This window comes from Puntigrus tetrazona, chromosome 21 (genome assembly GCF_018831695.1).
Source record: "Puntigrus tetrazona isolate hp1 chromosome 21, ASM1883169v1, whole genome shotgun sequence".
Classification (NCBI taxonomy): domain Eukaryota; kingdom Metazoa; phylum Chordata; class Actinopteri; order Cypriniformes; family Cyprinidae; genus Puntigrus; species Puntigrus tetrazona.
The window spans coordinates 8,881,517-8,901,871 of record NC_056719.1 but is presented as its reverse complement, the minus strand read 5'-3'; the positions used below and the strand labels follow the sequence as shown (position 1 = coordinate 8,901,871).

The following is a 20,355-nucleotide window of genomic DNA, read 5'->3' as shown; positions in this document are numbered from 1 at the left end:
GCAGCAGATATCACAGTAAACAACTATACAATCACGTCAACTCTATAAGACGTTTATGATTGGCCCAAAGCAGACTTCATTCACGCATTCTGACTTCAAACAGAGTATATTACCGGTAATTTACTGGTAATGTTACAACATCCTCTAGTAAATTGTGAGAACGAATTAGCCAATATTTTTGAAAAGGTCACGTTCACACATAATGTCTTAACAGCAATTTACCAGTAAAGACTGTGTGTGAAAGGGGCTAACGTTTTTATCGTTCAATAGCGCGTTGAAATTTACTATTCACAAAAGAATTAGAATGATCATTAACACTTTATAGTTATCATTAAAGTTATCATCCTTGACTTGAACAGGCCCTGAATAAGTGACTGTAGTTGAGTTTTGTCCAACTTGTAACTGTATGCCAGACAAAAAGCAAGTCTCTGAAGGGGAAACTTGACTAGCTTGTTGCTGAGCTAATAACATGATGCTCTAATAAATCACAAAAATAATATTTATTTATTTTCACTATGCGTCTCTATGTATTCTGAGGTTTCCTTTCTGCAAATTCTGCATTAAGACCTGAGATGTCTTATAATGCTGCTTAATTAATTGCCTACATTTAGAACATTTGGAACATTCTTCATGTCACACGTCTTTAATACGTTAAAGGATTAGTTGACCAAAAAAAAAAACTACATTCTGTCATCGCTGATTCCCCCTCATGTTGTTCCATATCCATAAGTACCTGCTCTTTCTCTTATTTCAACCACTTTCTTTTTCACTCAGTCTCCCATAGCTGAACTTTGATTAATAGAGTCTTTTCATTTTTGTCTGTCAATAAAGAAAGCAAACATTTGGTCAACTGATATTTATAAGCATGTGAAATTGCTAAAGACTACGAGGAAAGCTATCTAACTAAAGTTTATTAAATTCACTCACAATACGTGAACATTCATTATTACTCTTACGCCTAACATGCTGTAAATGGCTCTATTTGTGTTTCTCGTCTGATCACATTGAAAATTACAAATTACATAAATCATAAAGTATAAATTCTCAATTCAAAATAGGGAAATACATTTTATTATTTCGATTGTTTCTACTGTCGAACATCTGTAAAATTTTCATAGTTATATTTTGCACATTATAACCATCGACTGAAGAGTCGGTCTGGAAGTCATGCTCAGCTCACCTGTTTTCATTTTAATTGGACAACTTCAAACATTTTGACACTGACGTAAATGAAAAAGCCAAATGTTCTTGGTGTTATGCAAAAGCCCTGCAGCACAAAATTACAGGATTTATTTCCACAACTTTTATTATATACAAAATAAGGACCTTAATGCCATGCATGGCGGTGAGTAAAAGTTGATGGTTTGAATTTCGGGTGAACCATTTCTTTAAAACCTTCCCTTTGTAGACATCTCGCTATTTTTACATTCTATATCGTTGTTTCATCCCAAATAAAATGCAGCATTCCATATGCTCTCCGATTAAAGCAAAGCAAAACAAAGACAGATTCTCTTAATAGTCTCCAAAACTAATTTCTGAAGATGCTTACAGGAAAAGCTCCTTCCCTAATGGTTTATGTAAACACATTTATTTTATTCAGGCTGATTAAATGCAAACACTCCATGACAACTTCTCTCATCCGCACCCCTTCCTTCCTCCGAAAGCGGCACATCAGAAAATGGTGAGGTCTGCACCCTTTATCCGAGAGTGCCATTAGTGCCATTACTTCAACTCTGATCACATTATGCTGATAAATACATATTATACGTGCATGTTACCATCTATGGTCTAACGTGACTCATTCAGTGTGTTCAGGTTTATGTGTGGGAGATTTAAAAAAAAAAAAAAAAAAAAATGGAATAAAAACTTCAAAATGGAAATGTTTTTAGCTCCAGCTCATTCAAGATCTGATCAGAGCCTCAGATGGCAGTCAGCATGACGGGTGACAAGCCCGTGAAGTGTCTGCTGCTCAGATGCGTTTCAAAAGAACAACACATTTAACAGGGGAAGGGGAATCCATAGGTTCAGACACAGAAATAAACCACTTCCTGTCTGATCACTTATTCCGCCTCAGTTTGTCACGTCAGGTCTCCCGTGCTCCTGCCATGCTCGCTATTTTCGAAGGAAGTTGTCGTTTGTGGCTTCGTGAGCTCTGACCAGGAGCATAGCTGGTATTCTATTAAGAACGAGCCTTAATTCGATGATGCCACATAATTAATATTCATGAGCTAAGCTGCATTTTATCTAAATGAACTGGCTGAAGGCATGATAACGCCACGCACAGTTTGAGTTTATTTCTGAAACCACAGCACCTTTAAAGGTGCAACTGATGCGATTTCCAAATGTCTCTACTGATCGCACTCGTGCTGCCCCTGATCGTTTATGCAAGCACTGTTGTGGAGAAAAGGCTTACCTTGACCCCCCGGACGCGGAACTCCGCTAAAGCTCGGCTCATTTTGGCAGAGGCCGCCGGCAGATCCTTTCCACTGGCGATGACTTTCACCAGGAGGGAATCATAATGAGGGGAGATGACAGCACCCTGGAAAGCAGACGCGCTGTCCAGCCTAATGCCCATGCCCTCTCCACTGCGAAAGACCTGCCCAAGAGAAAAAAAAAGGATGGTCAGAATACAGATTTAGATAAATCTTCTTGTACATGCGGAAGGGAATGCACTTGAAAGAGTCAAGATTCAAGAGACAATATTTTAAAAGGTACACAGCAAATGCCCTTTTTATATTTTGACACTTCGTCTTGAATTTTAACAACTTTACGTTTTATTTTTGTAGACATTATTTTCACACTTGAGAAAAGAAATATAGGATAAAAAATGGGATAACTTACACCAGATGCAACCGATACATGATTTACTAAATTAGTCACTTGCATTATAATATATATGGATTGTTAACATATACATATATATATATATATATATATATATATATATATATATATATATATATATATATATATATATATACATTAAACAAGATCAATTAATAATAATAATAATAATAATAATAATAATAATTTGGGCTATTAATTCATTTTAATAAATTGATACAGAAAAGCAAGCTCAATATATTCTAGGATTGTTGCTACACTTGCAGCAATTATTTTAGACTTAATTTCCCCTGTGCATATGACAATTTTCTTAGTAAAAGTACACAATGTGTAAATAAATTTATTAAAACACATTATGAATTTATTATATATATATATATATATATATATATATATATATATATATATATATATATATATATATATATATATATATATAATATAAATACATTAAACAAGATCAATTAATAATAATAATAATAATAATAATAATAATAATTTGGGCTATTAATTCATTTTAATAAATTGATACAGAAAAGCAAGCTCAATATATTCTAGGATTGTTGCTACACTTGCAGCAATTATTTTAGACTTAATTTCCCCTGTGCATATGACAATTTTCTTAGTAAAAGTACACAATGTGTAAATAAATTTATTAAAACACATTATGAATTTATTTATATATATATATATATATATATATATATATATATATATATATATATATATATATATATATATATATATATATATAGCACTTAATAAATCAATCATTACATAAAATCCAGCTGGTCTTCTAAATGAATTTATTAATCAATATCTAATTTTCTCTAAAAATCTCTTTATACAAGACATACATTTCAGCTAAAAATAAAATTGGATACTATTTCAGATCACTATCTAATTCTAATTTTCTGATTTTAGAATCTCATTTTCTGTAAAATTATCTTTATACAACATGCATTTCAGCCTAAAAAATGTGGGTATTATTCTATTCTCAGGTGACCGTTGCTAATACATCGCCTCAAGCTTACAGCTGCTTGTTTCATGTTAACGAACATTCTAAGAAGTGTTTTTCCCGCTAATTCCACAAAATTCATTCAAGTACAGTGATGTGTGTTCAGTGGCACTCAGAGTTCTAAACTGTTTTCAAAAAACAAACACAGAAGGGATGGGGGATTTTGCATGAGTGGCATTGATTGGCGTAGTTACTCAAAGGTGAGCAGGTAAAATTGGCTGTTGAAATGCTTTGCACATGATCTCAAAATATGGCGTGCCGACTGAAGGGTTTGAATGCCGTGTTTAAAGGTGCAATTGAGCGATTTAACAAAACGGCTCTTCAGGGTAAGGCACAGGAGGTGGCCCTAGGCCGCTTACCTAAGCGGGAGGTTAAAAATAAAAAAAGCAACAATTTTAAAATCTAACATTTCGTAGAGTGCTGCCCCTTGAACTGTACAAACATTCATCCCGCAAAAATAGAGCAACCGTTGACACAAGTACCTCAGGGGAGTGTGCAGGCAATAAGAACAAATTGAGAGAGAAAAAAAAAACACAGACACACACACATACATGCACAGAAAAACACTTACACCGCAGCCAACTGGCAGCAGTCATTTACTGGTGCAATTGTGCTCCGTCTCAGCCTCTGGCATCCACATTACAATCATCAGCACAGTAAAATTGATGTGCACAGCAGAGATACAGGCACCGGCAGAGGTATTGTAAGGGTGGGGTGTTACAGAGGAATTTAATGAGAAGCGCGAAACAAACAGAAACAGAAACAGAAGAAGCCGAGGTCTTGGCTTCATTACGGGCGCTCTTTGGGTAATGGCACGATTGCTCAACATCGATTGTGCCGCCACTTACGACATAAGACATGCTAATGAACAGTAAATCTACCGGAGATTATACAAGCATCGCCATGCCAATTCAAAAGCGTAATTTGATATCACTCAAATTGAGTGGAAATTTGATTTGACGCCGTTAATGGTTTCTGCCACCCAGTGAGACAACCGTCACAGAGATACGACAGCATTTCTCTGTCATTTGTGTCCTGACTGTCTGTAATAAGTGAATGAAGGCAAATAACTGTTTTTATTATTGAAAAGTCAAAGTGACACCAAAATGGATGCGGCTTGCTTTCTTTAAAACGCCCTTAGTAATTCAACAGAAAAAAGTTCTGCTACTATAGAAATGAAATGGGAGGGGGGGGGGTTCCCACTTTTCTCGTTGAACATTATGACATATCGCAAACAGGGATTCATGCTGACTTTTCAGAAACTAGCATTCATTTTAATTACAGTACAAAAAAATTAGCAGAAACATGAGAAAATACCATCATATATCATTATCCGACAAGCTCCACGCTGATCCATCCGGCTCAGCTTTGCTTAGAAAAATGAGACAGGGCAGCCATAACAGCGATCCAAAGCTGTGTACTTGGCTTTTCATCATCAGATAGATGCTTTAGGACAGGATTTCTGTTGAAGCGCCACTGATCTGGGTCACAGCAAGAGTTCTGGAGGAAGTGTGTCTCACAAAGAGATCTGAAAAGGAAGGAAGGCAAGCCAAAGCTCTGCATGGGTCAGTCTTATTCTCTCTCTTGTTCTACTCATTTCTCATTCTGTTTTTTTTCCCTGCCGACTGTAATTGGGAGCAGGGCTGAAATGGATGCTGAAGCTGATGCTCGTCTTCTTCAGCACCAGGGGCTTGAGTCAAATGAGAGCTTTAAATACAATTACAATCCTCTACCTGCCACGCTGAGAGAAGACAGGGAAAACAGAGCAATGTTCTGATTCACGGGCTCCCCACGCAGCTTTCACACTGAGCAGGGGTTGTGTAGACAATCAGAACAAAATGAGTTTATTTGGAACATTATTTAAACTGTTAATAAACAGAAATAGACAAACACTTATTTATATAAAAGTATACAGTGCATCCATGTGTTTTATATGAAATAAATAAATGCATTTATATAGCAAGGATGCATTAAATTGCTTAAATGTGAGGTACAAACATTTAGTAAACTTCAGTCATTCTTTATTTTAAGGTCTAAAATCTCGCTATTAACTACAAGTTTTGCCTCAAACTCCTAATTGGATTGGATAGTAATACACAGCCGATTTTTGTTTTCAATATTGATTATCATAACTGTATCTAGAGCATCATATCAGCATCTCAAAATGATTTTTGAAAGACTGTGTGACACTGAAGTTTAAAGTAATGGCTGCTTAAAAATTGATCTTAGTTGAGCTTGAGCGAGTGCTACAGGATTTTTGCAATTCTTTATATATAAACATATGTGATTTGGCTCATTTTTAAATATACGGCAATTTACAACAATAAATGCACATGAAAACAACAATTATATATGACTATTTTTATTAATTTGCTTAGACTACTTATAAGAGCATACTATTAAAATATCACCAAATATTATTAATCTTTAATAAACCTTCAAGCTGCTTTAAATAACATACTTTAAAATCGTGCTAAAAATACAATACAGTGAAACTTGTAATAAGCCAGTAACAGTGAGAGGCAACATCCGGTTGCTCTCTACATCTTTAGCAGTGTATAAACATACACACTTTCTGCGATTTGGAATCTCGCTCAAGGTGGACAAATACCCTGTGAAGTCTTTGCAGTGGACATTCGGATAGCTGGAACATGCCAATGGAATTTTATTAGGCGCTTCCTGAAACTCTGAGGCATGAAAGAGTACAACAGAGAGACCAAGAGCAGGAGAGAGAGAGAGGGAGATTTGAGCAGGTGAAGGGTAGAGTTACAGAGATGGCAAGAGAGAAATGGTAATAGAGGGAAAGAGATCCCACAGTTTCTGAGCTCCTAGCAACCCTGCATGCTCTAACAGGCAGAAAACCATCACAGCAACCCAGGAGAGACGAGCGAGAAACATTCACCCGATTGTTTTATCTCGGAGGGAATATGAAATTTGACGCGTGGAAGATCGTGTCTTTGAACATGTCAACCTAATCAAAATAGCTCCTTTTTAAAATAATCTGATTTAGTTTGAAAGATTGTCTTATCTAAAAGATGCAGCACTTATTTCCCTTCTGGCAAAAAATGGACTGGGAATAAAACATCCGACTGCATCATGTGTGCGTGTAATACCAAATATTCATTTCTACGCTATTATGATTAATAAAACAGCATTTTAACATAAACTGCAATTAAGCAATAATAGAGTTCGAGTGGTAAATGTTTATAATGTTAAAACAATAACAATGCGCATACTGTACAACGGTATTACGGTTGTATTTAGTACATTCAGTGCTGTTCATGTTTGGTTTGTAGCACGGGAAGTAGACACATGCAAACAGATAACAGCAGAAACATGGCAGGTGGCTGGTAGGGCAGTACAGCACAGGGAGCTAGAAAATGTTACCTGCTAGGACACAAATCATTTTCAGAAAGAGTGGCGACTGGAATTTAAAATGAACTTAAACCCATAAAACTGAGTTACAGAGTGTTGGAGAAGATACCCTGAAAGCTACTCATAATAAACAAGTAGTGAAATTAAAGAAGAAAAAGTACTTTGCAAAACTACAAGCTACTCAAAAAAAAAAAAAAAAAAAAAGCAGCTAATTAAAGCTAGGGATAGTTCACTCAAAAACACTAATTCTAACCCATTAAGACCTTCAATCATCTTCAGAACACAAACTGAGATATGTTTGATGAAGGAGGATATTGTTAAAATAGTCAATAAAGCGTCAGTTGTGTTGCAGTCTATGAAGGGTCCGAAAGCTCTTAATTTATGTTCTAAATTTATATAATTTATGAGCTACAAATTAAGTTATGTTACAGGTTTGAAACGACATGAGGGTGACAGAAATTTCTTTTTTGAGCAAACTACTACTTTAATGACTAATATGTGATCGATAAACATACTTTAAACATACTACTTAAGATACTATTTATTATTTTTGTTCCAAAAAGTTTTTAAAAATTAAACAATTATGACAATTATTAACAATTATTGCTTAAACAATTATGAAACTACAATCACACTTATTTTTTTAAGACAAGATAAAGTAAAAAATAAATAATTTAAAATGTACACTACCATTCAGAAGTTTGGATTTCTATATTTATATATTTATACAGAGCTGCTGTTCACTGACAAGCTGCTCAAATCCACGCTAATAATGAACGTGGTCTTGCGCAGCTTGACAGTGAACAACGGCTGTGTGTAGTAAATACGGCTCAATGTGAAATCACGCACCTGATGGCATTTACCACTAATTACAGAACCAGCTTTACTGACAAAATGTGCAAACAATATTGCTAATCACTATCGGTCCATCACTAACATATATATGTATGTGTGTGTGTGTGTGTGTGTATGTGTGTGTGTGTGTAAGGAATAGTTTGACAAGCTGTGCGGTTCCCTGAAAATAACTGAATGTTTGTCAGCCAATCAGTTTCAAGCATCCAGCCCCAGAGTATAAATATATACATATACATTATGTTACATATACATAATGTTACATTACATTTGTATTACATAAATGCTGTTCTTATGAACTTTTTAATTCACAAAGAAATCTTAAAAAAAATCATCCCACAAAATATTAAAAAGTATAACTATTTTCAAAATGCGTCAAATCAGCATATTAGAATATTTCCTAATCACAGGATCACATGACACCGAAGGAGCAACGACTACTGAAAATTCAGCTTTGCCATGACAGAAATAAAAAATAAATTACATTTTTGGATATATTAAAATAGAAATAGTTATTCTACATTAAACTAATATTTTAAACAATTACTCGTTTTGGTTTTAGCTTTTGTGAGCAAGAGAGATTTTCAACAACATTAAATATTTTACTGGCTGCAACAAATTTGAAAGCAGTGCATTTAGAAGACCCAAAAAAAAAAAAAAAAAAACTTTCCTCCTGGCTTAGCATTCAAGTGTAGAAGTCAAGTATGACTCAAAGTGGCAGACGGCAGAGAATGAGAGGTGAGACACAGGCCTACCGGACGTGACCCGAAGAAAGGGCATTGGTTGCCTGGTGAGACAGAAATCTATCAGGGTAAATGCAGTCTGTGTGTGAGCCGCAGATGCGCTTTTGTGTGCGAGTGTGCAGTGACATTTCCACATTACAGTGACTAATGCCACAGGCTCCTGCTCATCATTGTGCAGGTGTGTGTGTGTGTGTGTGTGTGTGTGCGCGCATCTCACTCCATCTGGAGATCGAACCAATCAGAGGTGTGAAGTGTCATGGTCTGGGAGTGCAGGTGCATCATGGGACACATACATACATGCGTATAAATAAACAGGGCACAGTTTGCGCAGTGATCCGTGATTGTTACTTCCACCCTCAAGTTGCTACAGCAATTGGGCGAACTCAAAATGGCCACCTGCCAATCTGGTCTTTTCCTGCCCACCCCTTCTTTCCCTCGTGTTTACACAGCATCCCTTCTCTGTTAAGTAGGTCACATCACCTCCCCCGTTTCCCCAACAGCCTCAGATCTGTTTACCCTGAGTCTATGTTAGCATCTCTATTCTGAGGTGCTTAACCTGTACATGTCTGTCCTGGGGTCTGCCCAGCATCCCACCGCAAGGCAAACGCTAATTGTGGCAGAACAGTCTGGCAGGAAAAGAAAAAAAGAAAGAAAGAAAACTCTAAACCACATCATATGCATCAATGTTTAGATGGACTGGCAACTTCACTATGATAACTACTATTATATTTAACATTTAGTAGTCAACTTCTTTAAAAACTTCTTTTATCTGGTTCAGACAGAACCAGAAGGGGAAAAAAAAATTGGGATGCATCTGTAATAAAAAATGTGGTGCATACCAATAAGATAATTTATTTGGATTTATAACTAAAAATGAATAAATGGCAGATGTTAATATATTCTGTAATATTTTGTCTATATAAAATAAAAATCAATTAAGATTTTGTTTAGCTACAAGTTCATTTGGACACGACAAAATTATAATCTAGTATGAACAAATTTTTATTTATTCTGAGATTTGCCATTTAGTAGTATAAATAAATGCATTTGTAACAGTTTTAAAGACTTAAAAGAGAGCAATGGATGATGTTAATCTAAAATTAAAAATAGGAGACATGCTCATATCTACCAATACACTGCCGTTCAAAAAGTCTGGGGTTACATTTTTATTGAATAAAAAAGTACTGTAAAAATAGTAAAATATTAATACAATCTAAAATAAATGTTTACTATGGTAATATATTTTAAAATGTAATTTATTTCTGTAAGGCCAAATCAGAATTTTCAGCAGGTTTCAATCCAGTCCTCAGTGTCACGTGATCTTTCAGACGTCAATTGAATATGCTGATTTTGTACTAAAAAATGTTGTATTTTTATCAAATGTAATTAAATCTAATTTACAAGTGTAATCACCGTCAAAAGCAAATATTAAAGTAAAATTTAAAATGTTAAAAATTACAATTCATAAAATCATTACAATTCATTTAAATCATTAGCAGTAGCTGAAAGGTTAATTAATACACCAAACAACATAAACGGTAAAAGATGTGTGACTAACCTAAATATGAATTCGTCTCTGAACCGAAAACAAATTGATCTAGTAAAACTCTAATTAAAGTCTTAATTAAGGAGTGCAATGGGTTAATAAAGCGTACGATGTATTATAATTATTCATAATGTCTTTTGCAATGCTTTATATCTTGTAAACCAAATTTAAAAAGCACAGTGTAACAAATGAATTGTTATTACTTTTATATTGCATTATACATATAGGCTTGTGTTCCCAGTTTTCTCAGTTCGAGCCCTCATAAACATTTGAGTACCCAGCTTGCCATTTTCCATCACGACCCCGCAGCCAAATTCAACACTGTGAACCCACATCAGAACGATACAAAATTCTGTTTTAATGCCCCCTTAACCCCTGTCCTGTCGTTCTCGCTTGCCGTTTTTCCCCATATGGGGGCCCAAGAAGAAACACGCTAGCACTTTGACAAGTCCAAAAGGAGCGCATGCGAGCTCCACTGTGCTGAAAAATACATCACACGGTCTTGTCGGCCTCATCTGTAAGCGCTCCTGGGCTCTCTGGAGGAACGAAGCACAGAGCGTTGAAGGGGTCATGACCTCCAGGGCCTCCGAGGTACGACTAAAGAGCGCTCGCTCAAAGCAGGCTAACACAGTGTAGGAGAAGTTTGCCCGCCTTCAATCACGAGGGCTCCATTTCTCTCCTAAGACACAGGATTAGTTGTATTTGATGTCATGAAGTGAAAAAAGAACGCGATTTCTGCCGCCGCACGTAACGTTGTGGATCACCAACACTGAGCTGGAGATGAAGAACATCTGCAGGGAGTTTAAATGAATTATTAGAAAACATAAAATGTTCTGAATAATAAAAATGAGCTTTGCAGCGTTTGTTTGGCAGAGTTTAAACGAGCTACAAGCGGTCTTTTTTTATGCCCGTTTGGTTTAACTGAGTCACGAGCTCGCAAACAAATATTTGGCACCTCCAGCTACAACAAAAAACTGGCCCCTGATTCTCTCAAGCTCTCACAGATCGAACAAATCACAGAGACATGGCAGCAGCCCAAACCAGCTGTGACTGCCGCCGAGCAATTAGAGCATCAGGGGAAGACGCCATCCCTTCTTGACTCGCCTCCATTATCCCACCGCCGCGCCGGCGTAATGCACACAGTTCACGTCGTGGACATGTCCTCTGAGGCGAGCGCTGCCAGATTCTGAGCAGCGTCATAATTACACATTCGCAGACGTCATGAAATAAAGATGCGACAAAGGACCCTGTGGAAATGGGACCGGCGAAGCCACGTGCGCACACACACACACATGAAACATCACGCTCAAGTAGGCACGATATCACACCTCCACTCTAAGTTTTGCACGCCCCGCTGACTTGCAATAATGACTCAAAAAGAGGGACAGAGACACAAAAATGATTTGATTTGAAGAGATTTCTGAAGAAAATGTGGGTTTTGTATGTTTGTGTGTAAAAGCATCACGACCGTCCTCAGTAAAGCCATTGTGTGCGTCAGAGGGTTGCTGCTCAGTTGCTAAGGTGTTCTGACTGGTTGTTACATGAGGATGTGGTGTTCTGGGTGGTTGCTAGGGTCATTAACCCAAGTCAACAGAGCTACTGCTAACGAAATTATTATTGAAAAATTAACAGGCATTTACCAGAAGAAAAAAAAAATCCAATTACATAACACATTGTTAATGACAATAAATTATATAATAAATTAAATAATACATTTATCAAAATCAATTATTTAAAGATGCTTTTTATCATAAAAATTTTAATGAAACTATTACAAAGGAAAAACAGAATTAATGAAAAACAGCATTTCATAAAAAAAAAGCAATTTAAAATAAATAAAGGCTATAAACACTTATTTTTGTTAAACTTTTAATTAGCGCTGTTAAACGATTAATTGTGCTTGATCACATCCATAATAAAAGTTTTTGTTTACATGGAATGTATGTGTGTACTGTGTACATTAATTGTGTATATATAAATACACACACACACACACACACATGCATGTAAATATATAAGTTATGTGTATATATTAAATATATTTAGATATGATATAAATTATATGAATATAAATATATACACATGTATAATTATTATACAAATTATATATACACACACACACACACACAAACATACATAGTGCACATAGATATTTTAGGTAAATAAAAAATGTGAATAATAGTGCTAAATCATTTTGACAGCACTTTTAATAACTTCTGTAAATTTCATGATTTCAATTAATTATACATGCTTTTTGATTCATATTATTTAACCATTAAAACAAAGTGGGAAAAATTATCAGATTTCACAGGGCCCTAAAATATTATAATAATAACATTATTGCTCTAGATTACTCATGGGACTTTTTTTTTTCCATGTCGCTCAATAAAACATTGCATAATGCTCTCTTCTTTTTTTTGGACATATTAAACCAGATGTATAAAACTGTTTTCTGATTGGTTTGCGTGAAAATGCATCACGTCAGTTTTCTGCTCCAATTACGAACTGACCAACACGATTGCCGCTAAAGCGCAATATAAGGCCTCAATTGCATCTTCTGCTGCAATTACGTTGCTCACTTTGCATCATTTGCGTCGTCAGGCATGGATTTTGCTTCTAATCCCATGGATTTTTTTTATTTAATCAACTCACAAGAATAATTAAATTTGCTCTTGGTGTGCACATAGCACAAGCGTTAAAATGCAATATTGTGGTTGTCCAGGTATTGTTACTAAGTTGCTGAGACGTTCTGACTGGCTGTTGGCACATTGCTAAGGTGCTTGCTGTGATGATCCCTACTGGCTAAAACCAAAAGACCTCATACCCAAACTCAAAACCCTTAAGCACAATGCTAGTTAGTTGCTAAAGTGCTAACAGGTTGTTAGCCTGTTCCTTAAAGACTACACAGCCAGTAAAGCATTGAAAGGGGAAGAAAGGGATTTTGAGAATGAATGCAAAGAAAAACAAACAAACACGGTCTGCTAACTCAGAAACAAAGAGAGCGGGAGAGTAATCACAACAAGAGGAGAAAAGGGTGAACCCATGAATTAAGGTAGCCGGAGGAGTTTAAACTTCATATATATTGTGCATTTGTATGATTTCCCGGTGACAAACCTGCACATTACCTACCGGCTTCTCCCATAAAAACAGTCCTTAACGCTCCGACTGAATCACAATGCGCCAGAGAATGAGAGAGAGAGAGAGAGAGAGAAGTAATTCCAGCAGTCAAGGTGATGTAAAATTGCAAATACTGAAACAGTGATGTGTAGAGGACTACTCACAAAATAAAACACAACAACAGATGATAGGGAGAAAAAACACACACACACACACACACACACACACACAGAAGAATTGTGAAGGGGGAAAAACAAGAAATGTTTCAGATTGAAAAAGGAGAGAGAAGAAAAAACAGACAGAAGAGCAGCGCAAACCAAAATTGAAAATTAGAAAGCACAAACACCAACACACGCAAGGAGAGGTGGGAGAAATGAGTAATAGAAGGGAAAGAAAAAAAAAAACAAACAACAAGAGGAGGAGGGGTGGGGTTAACAGAGATAGGAGCTGCAGGGAAAACGAAGAAATAAGTAAAGAAAATCTCGGGATGTGCCAGAAAGAAGGATTTCATTACTTCCACAAATGGACTGTGATTTTGCAGCATATTTTATTAGGAATAAAATGCCAATCATAGTTAAATTCCAGCCCTGCCTATTGGGCCTCCTGGCAGGAAAGAAGGGGAGACGAAGAAATAGTCATGTTCATTTCAACACAATTCAGTAAATGGGAAATTTTCAATTTCATTTCAGGGGCAGACTGAAATATACTGTTTCAGAAAGGTGATGGCACACTGGAACCACTGAAATGGAGGTCTCCACGAACGTATTACCCGAGGACAGAAAATATCCGCTGTATGACAGTCAGACCAACCAAGGTAATCTGCTGAGATGTTCTGGAATATACAGGGAAATAGATGAAGATGTACAGAGAATTTTAAGAAGCTTCGGAGAGGAAGACGGGAAAAACTTGCTTGTCCTTGGCTGAAAATTTCCCTGCCGTACATGATGCTCAAAACATTCCAAATTAATGCGAGAGACTGAATTTAAGATCAATGGAAAGAGCAGGCGTATAAAAGAGGGGAAGAACAAGGTAATTTATGGAGTAACAATGAGGGATTTAAGCTTTAGTGCTTCACACAAACTGCAGGCTTCCACTGGATGCATCCAATTTGTCTCCGCATATATCAGATGAATTACATTCACTCCTCATTATTTCCAGCATGATCAAAGGCAGCATTTTTCTCAAAATTAATAATGTGAAGCAAAAAAAAAAGTGGACTGACCACTTTTGTAGTCTCATCCTCATCAGACCTCCCACAGTTTGTTCACTGACCTCTGATTTATCCTTCTATCTATCCATCCATCTATCTATAACATATAGTTTGTACATGTTTTTAAGCACTGTGGTTTAAAAACAAATGTATTTTAAGTCACTGATATGCAATCAGAAGCAAAAAAGCAAACTTTCAGAGACACGCGTCCATGTGAAGTTATCGCTAAGAGCATGGGAAGTTATTTTTTGACTTTCAACTGTACTTCCATATTAGATCAGGGCAGCTCTTAAAGTGACAGCAGTCTAATATTCCTGCTGTCTGTCATTCATGCTAATCTCTGCTCTTAACTAACTTTTTATCTTGTTTTTGTAACTTATTACAATAAATATATTTAATTTCACAGAATTAAGAACATGCAAAATATATATACATAGCATCTTATTCTTAATTGCTTACTGTTTAATTGTATTCAGTAAGCTTGTGTGTTTTTGTTTTTTTATTTAGGCTAGTATTAGTTTTTTGTGATACTGATACTGGTGAAAAGAATTATGAGATATACAAACATTAGGGGTCAACCGATTATTGGTCCGGCTTATTATCGGTGACGATGTTACACATATTTAGGATTACTGGTATTGGTCATTTTCAAAACTGATTTGCCTTTTGAAATAATATAATTTTGAAACGAGCTATTTAGCCTGTCTCAACTCAGCCCTCTGTGGCCAAGGTGAAGGCACAAAGTTTTGCACGCAGAAAGCGCTTTCCAACTGGAGCTGCTTTAGTTATCAAAAAGTTATCAAAAGCAGCAACAGACGCAGCTGGCATTGCAATAAATCACAATTCACTACACTGCGATGGGGAAAATGCAAACGGAATTGTGGAATTAATTCGTATAAACTGAATGAACTGTATAACAAGGGTTGTCACAGAATTTGTTACAGAATGTTAAAATGAATTAAGGAAGGTCATGGAAGTTGGGATGAATTAATCAAAAGTAGGTCAGTACACTTGAATTGACTCGAGCTATGGACTAGTATTTGTAAATAATAAGTCTAATTTAAATAAGACTATTTAAATATGAATCCTGCATGTTTTTGTATATGGGAATAGCATAGATGCGCGCTTTGTTTACCAAACACATACTGAAGTGCGCAATGCTCTCAGTGTTTTTAGCATCTGCCATCTTACTAATTGAAAGCATAAATACATCAACAACATCATCAAAACTGCTCTGAGAGTCACTTTATGAGCATTTGACAGTTTCAATTGAGTAAAACTATCGTCATATCATATACATAGGATAGACTTATGGCAACCCATCAAAAAAAAGTTTGGTTTAACTACTTTTCTATAATTATTACAACTTTTGTTTAAAAGAAGAATCACAGTCACTTGCACATGCTGATTATTTTGTGTCTTTAGACTTCAATGTATCATTAATTTAGTTTACTTTATGTATGTTTTTTTTTAACTTGCAAAGCCATGAGTCCCACTGACTGCCATTATAAGACTGACATTAAGCAACGATTTGAGTTAGAAATCTTTGTTAGAGTTCTACTGAACAAACAAAGTCACCTACATCTCGGATGCCCTGGAGGTAAGCAGATAAACATCAAATTTTCATTTCCCGGTGAACTATCTTTTTAAGAGCAAGGCAACCAGCTAAGAAAATTATATCCAGAAATAACATAATTTTTGGATGTCAATTTAGTGCTGAAAATATACTCATCAGTTAGCCCTACTGAGATAAACACAGGTCAACAGCGTTCCAGCGGTATCAGAAGATGGAGCACAGCATGCACACCACGTATCTCCCCGAATCCCAGCAACACCTGTTGTCCCCAAACCAGCATTACGTCACAGCATGAACGGAGGGGAGCGGGGCCCGGAGGCATTGAGACACTTTCATCTTATTTAGCTGAGCCATGAATATTGCAGCCAACACACACAACAGGCAAACAGTTTAATATTTTACAAGTTAAAAGCCAGAGTTTCTGAAGTATTTTTAATCCTCATCTTAAAAACAACAATCAAACCAAGAAAAAAAAATTAACATGAAATCTAAGTATTTAAACAATCCTGTTCTCGTTTTTCATGATTCACTGGTTCACTTTAAGAATGTTAGTAAGAAAAGCTTATTCATAATGCTTTGCCTCTTTGAAGCTGTAATACAAAATAAAATAAAATAAATAAAAAATCTAGCATGCAACGGACTCTTTCCCCAATCTAATCATCTCCCAATGGATATAATCAAGTTTTGCCTTTCACATTGAAATGTGACACATTTTGGAAGTAAGATGCTTCATGTTAACTGTCATTTGGAGAAATATTCGTGACATTCATATTCTAGACTATGGGTTGGGGGAATAATATTCACAACTGCATACACATTTTATTTTTTATTCTAAATCTTTATACATTTCCTTATCATGCATTTTAAGTGGTCAAATACGTTTGGACCACACTACTTCCACACATGGTAAAAACCTGCGGGAAGAAATCTCAATGCCATTTTATAAGCCATTTTTATCTGTAGGGGAAGTCAGCTGTTTCTTATTGGTATGGACGTGATAAAGTGCTCCACATAAAAGAGGGAAAGTACTGAGGAGTGATTGTTTGAGGCAACTCAAGGGTGCAGACAGCACGTTGGAGGTCAAACTAGTATAATTAAGAAATCTTGCAGCCGTCCGTACCCGGAAAAGAGCTTGGGGCTAACCAGGCATCAGCAAACGTGATCCTTCGAAAACCTTTTCTCGTAGACGCATCTGTGCAAGTGATTGTGCACACATATGCGCACTTGAGACCACATCTTTGCGCTGTATACCTGCCTGAGGTATTGAATTTCATTTTGTGTTAGATTTAGTTGTTACACTTGGTGGTGTTATCATGAGGCTGGGAGGGTTTTAGTGCCCCGTGAGCCATTAACTGCTGACAAGAGCAAAAGCAGAAAACCCCTCAAGAAAAAAAAAGCAGCTCCTTACTTACAGCAAACTGCTCGTGGAGTTGCTCTCAATGGCCAGGATTTTACGTCAAGACATACGTCTCCCACGGCCATACAGATGTCTAAAGGCCATTCGGGAACTCTCAGGTTCTGCTGGATCAGATGAATTAGTAAACACATTTAGGAGGATGTGGCAAAATCTCTTCACTTAAGGGCGGCTCAGTCGAATCGATTTGTCTCAAAGGGATTCTGCTGCTCAGTTTGCACTGGGTAGATAGTCATTCTTATCGAACAAGGAGCTCATTAGGTGAGGAAAAGATCTGTAAACCTTTTTGGCATTAACTGGATTTCTAAATAAATGTCTACAACACCACGGTTTTATGGACTCCAAATAATAAATTAAAAATGTAAGTTTAAGGTAGGAAAAACGTTTAGATAGCATTTAAATTTATATTTATATTCCAAACCTTTTTACTTGTTTAAAAAATCTGCTAGTATTAATATGTAGCGTGAAATCAAAGCCAGGCTCAATTGCAGACTTAATATAGGCTACAGTTTTTCAAATAAATCAATAGCAGTTTTGACATAAGAGTTCAGATAGTTTAAAGCAAGTAATCTGCAAAAACTGTGATTTAGACAATTTTCAGACAAACACTTACTATCTACTATAAGTGTGCATACTGAAATATCAGCCTTTGTTAAGGAAAATAAAGGCTTTCTGTGGTTTAAAAAAAATATTTGTGGAGATTAAAAAGACCCTTCAGTTTACATAAATACAACTTTGAAATGTATTGTTCCCTTTGGCCTCCTACAGATAAAACCACGACAAAATTATGACCTCAGTTAGGTTTTAAACCACAGTTTTCATTTTATTCTGGAATTTTGAGTCATTTTGATGGTGCTGACTCATCGGCTGTTTCAGATAACAGAAAGTCAGCTTTATATTCGGATAAAACATAAATTCTGTCCTTGAACAGCTAAGAATTCTTTAATAATTGTGAGACATACAGACCCTGAGGCAGCAAACGCAGCTCCACCTCATTACATCGTCTCAGTTCTTCAGTTGGGACGAGATTTGGGTGTTGGTATTGAGCATTTTAGACCATTGAGCACTGCGCCAATAGTGTTGCTGAACAATCAGTCGGTCTTTAGCTTGATGCCTGAGGCTTCAGAACTCCTGTTGGATCCATTTCCAGTCTTATGAGCTTTAAGTGTTCCTCTGAGGTCCTATATAAATCACTGTTCATCAGTACTGCACTGAACTGAATAATACTGCAAAGAGCCTGTAGCTAAAATGATGCATTGCAGGGCAGGTCGAACCAATACCCAAAATGATCATTCTGTCAATCATTTCCTCGCCCTTGTATCATACTAAACCTGTACGACTTTCATTCTTCCTTGAAAAAGAAAAAACTAAAAAGCAGATATTGTTATTTTGGCCATACAATAATTTAGCAGGATTGAAAATGTAGTCACACATAAATAAAGTGCTATTAACCGTTATTTCACAAAAGAAAGACGACATGCTCTGCTTACTACTTACTAGTCACACTGTACATCACATTTAGAAAGAATGACCATTTCTATTTTTTTTTTTCATCAAAAATATTACTCAAGTAGCAGAAGAATCTCCCAAACAAAAAACATTATTATATTTTCATGACATACGTGGAGTGCAGACGAGACGTACAGATAAACCATATTACTAAATAAATACCAATTATGATCGAGAATGTGAAGCTGAAGTCTCATTTCTTCGAGCGGTGTTATTCACCATCTGTACTACGGTAACTACGGTATGGCTAGCGCATAGTCTTTCGCAACGCTTAGAAATATTTCTGCCTTGTATGGTGATCCTAATCCACATTTAAATAAATTCTGAGATACAAACACTCGCTGCTGTCTGAAACGCAGCCCATGGGGTCTAACTGCTTTTTGTAGTTTTTCAAAATAACTTGAAAGTCATACAGGTTTAAAATGATGACCGAATTAAAATTTCTAGGAGACTATCCCATTAAGTCAACTGCAAATGGTTTATTAACAAAAGGTTTAACAAGAGATGAATTTGACTAGTCATCCATATCGATCTTCTCCGAGAACAAACAGCCTGCGATACAGAATGAGCGTAGCATTTTTCCCAAACATCAGACAAACAGGGACAAAGAGCATATTTTCAGACGTGCCCACACACCAATCCATGCGCTTGACGTTCTTGAGGGAGTTTTGCCACCTCTCCAATAATGTTTGTAAATGGCCTGCGAAGCTGCAGCCGCTTCCAGAATACCAATGCAACCTCCGCAGTAACACCCAGTCCCCAGGCGTTTCCCCGGTGCATGTGTCTGGAAATGACAGCTTGGCAATGTGACTCTTGACGGAGCTTGCATTGTTTCAAATTGCGTGGCGGCAGAGGGAGTTTGCATCCGTGAATAAAACGGCTGCATACTCCGGCGGAGCTGAGGCGAGGGAACGCTAGAATCAGTTTCGTCTCGGATTCATACCTTGGGTGAAGGGCGGCGAGGAAATGCACTGTCATCAGTTACAATCTACAAAAGAGGTGCATGTCACGTAAACAAGAGGAGACAAGTCTCGCGCCAGCCATCTGGAGGAGAAAACAATATTTTCTCATTCTCTCTCTAATAAAGGAAGACGCGAGATGGCTCTTTCTCAGGGTGCTCCGTGTGTATTATTGGCAGGCAGGATGAAAGA

General features: G+C 36.5%; 1 protein-coding gene across 1 annotated transcript in view; it reads right to left on the bottom strand.

The window, feature by feature from the left end:
- pcxa (pyruvate carboxylase a) overlaps positions 1-20,355 on the bottom strand; it is a 105,485-nt gene that overhangs the window by 46,875 nt on the left and 38,255 nt on the right. The window contains exon 10 of the mRNA XM_043220774.1: positions 2,414-2,596. Within this exon, the coding sequence (XP_043076709.1) occupies positions 2,414-2,596 (183 nt within the window). The remainder of the gene's footprint in view (positions 1-2,413; positions 2,597-20,355) is intronic.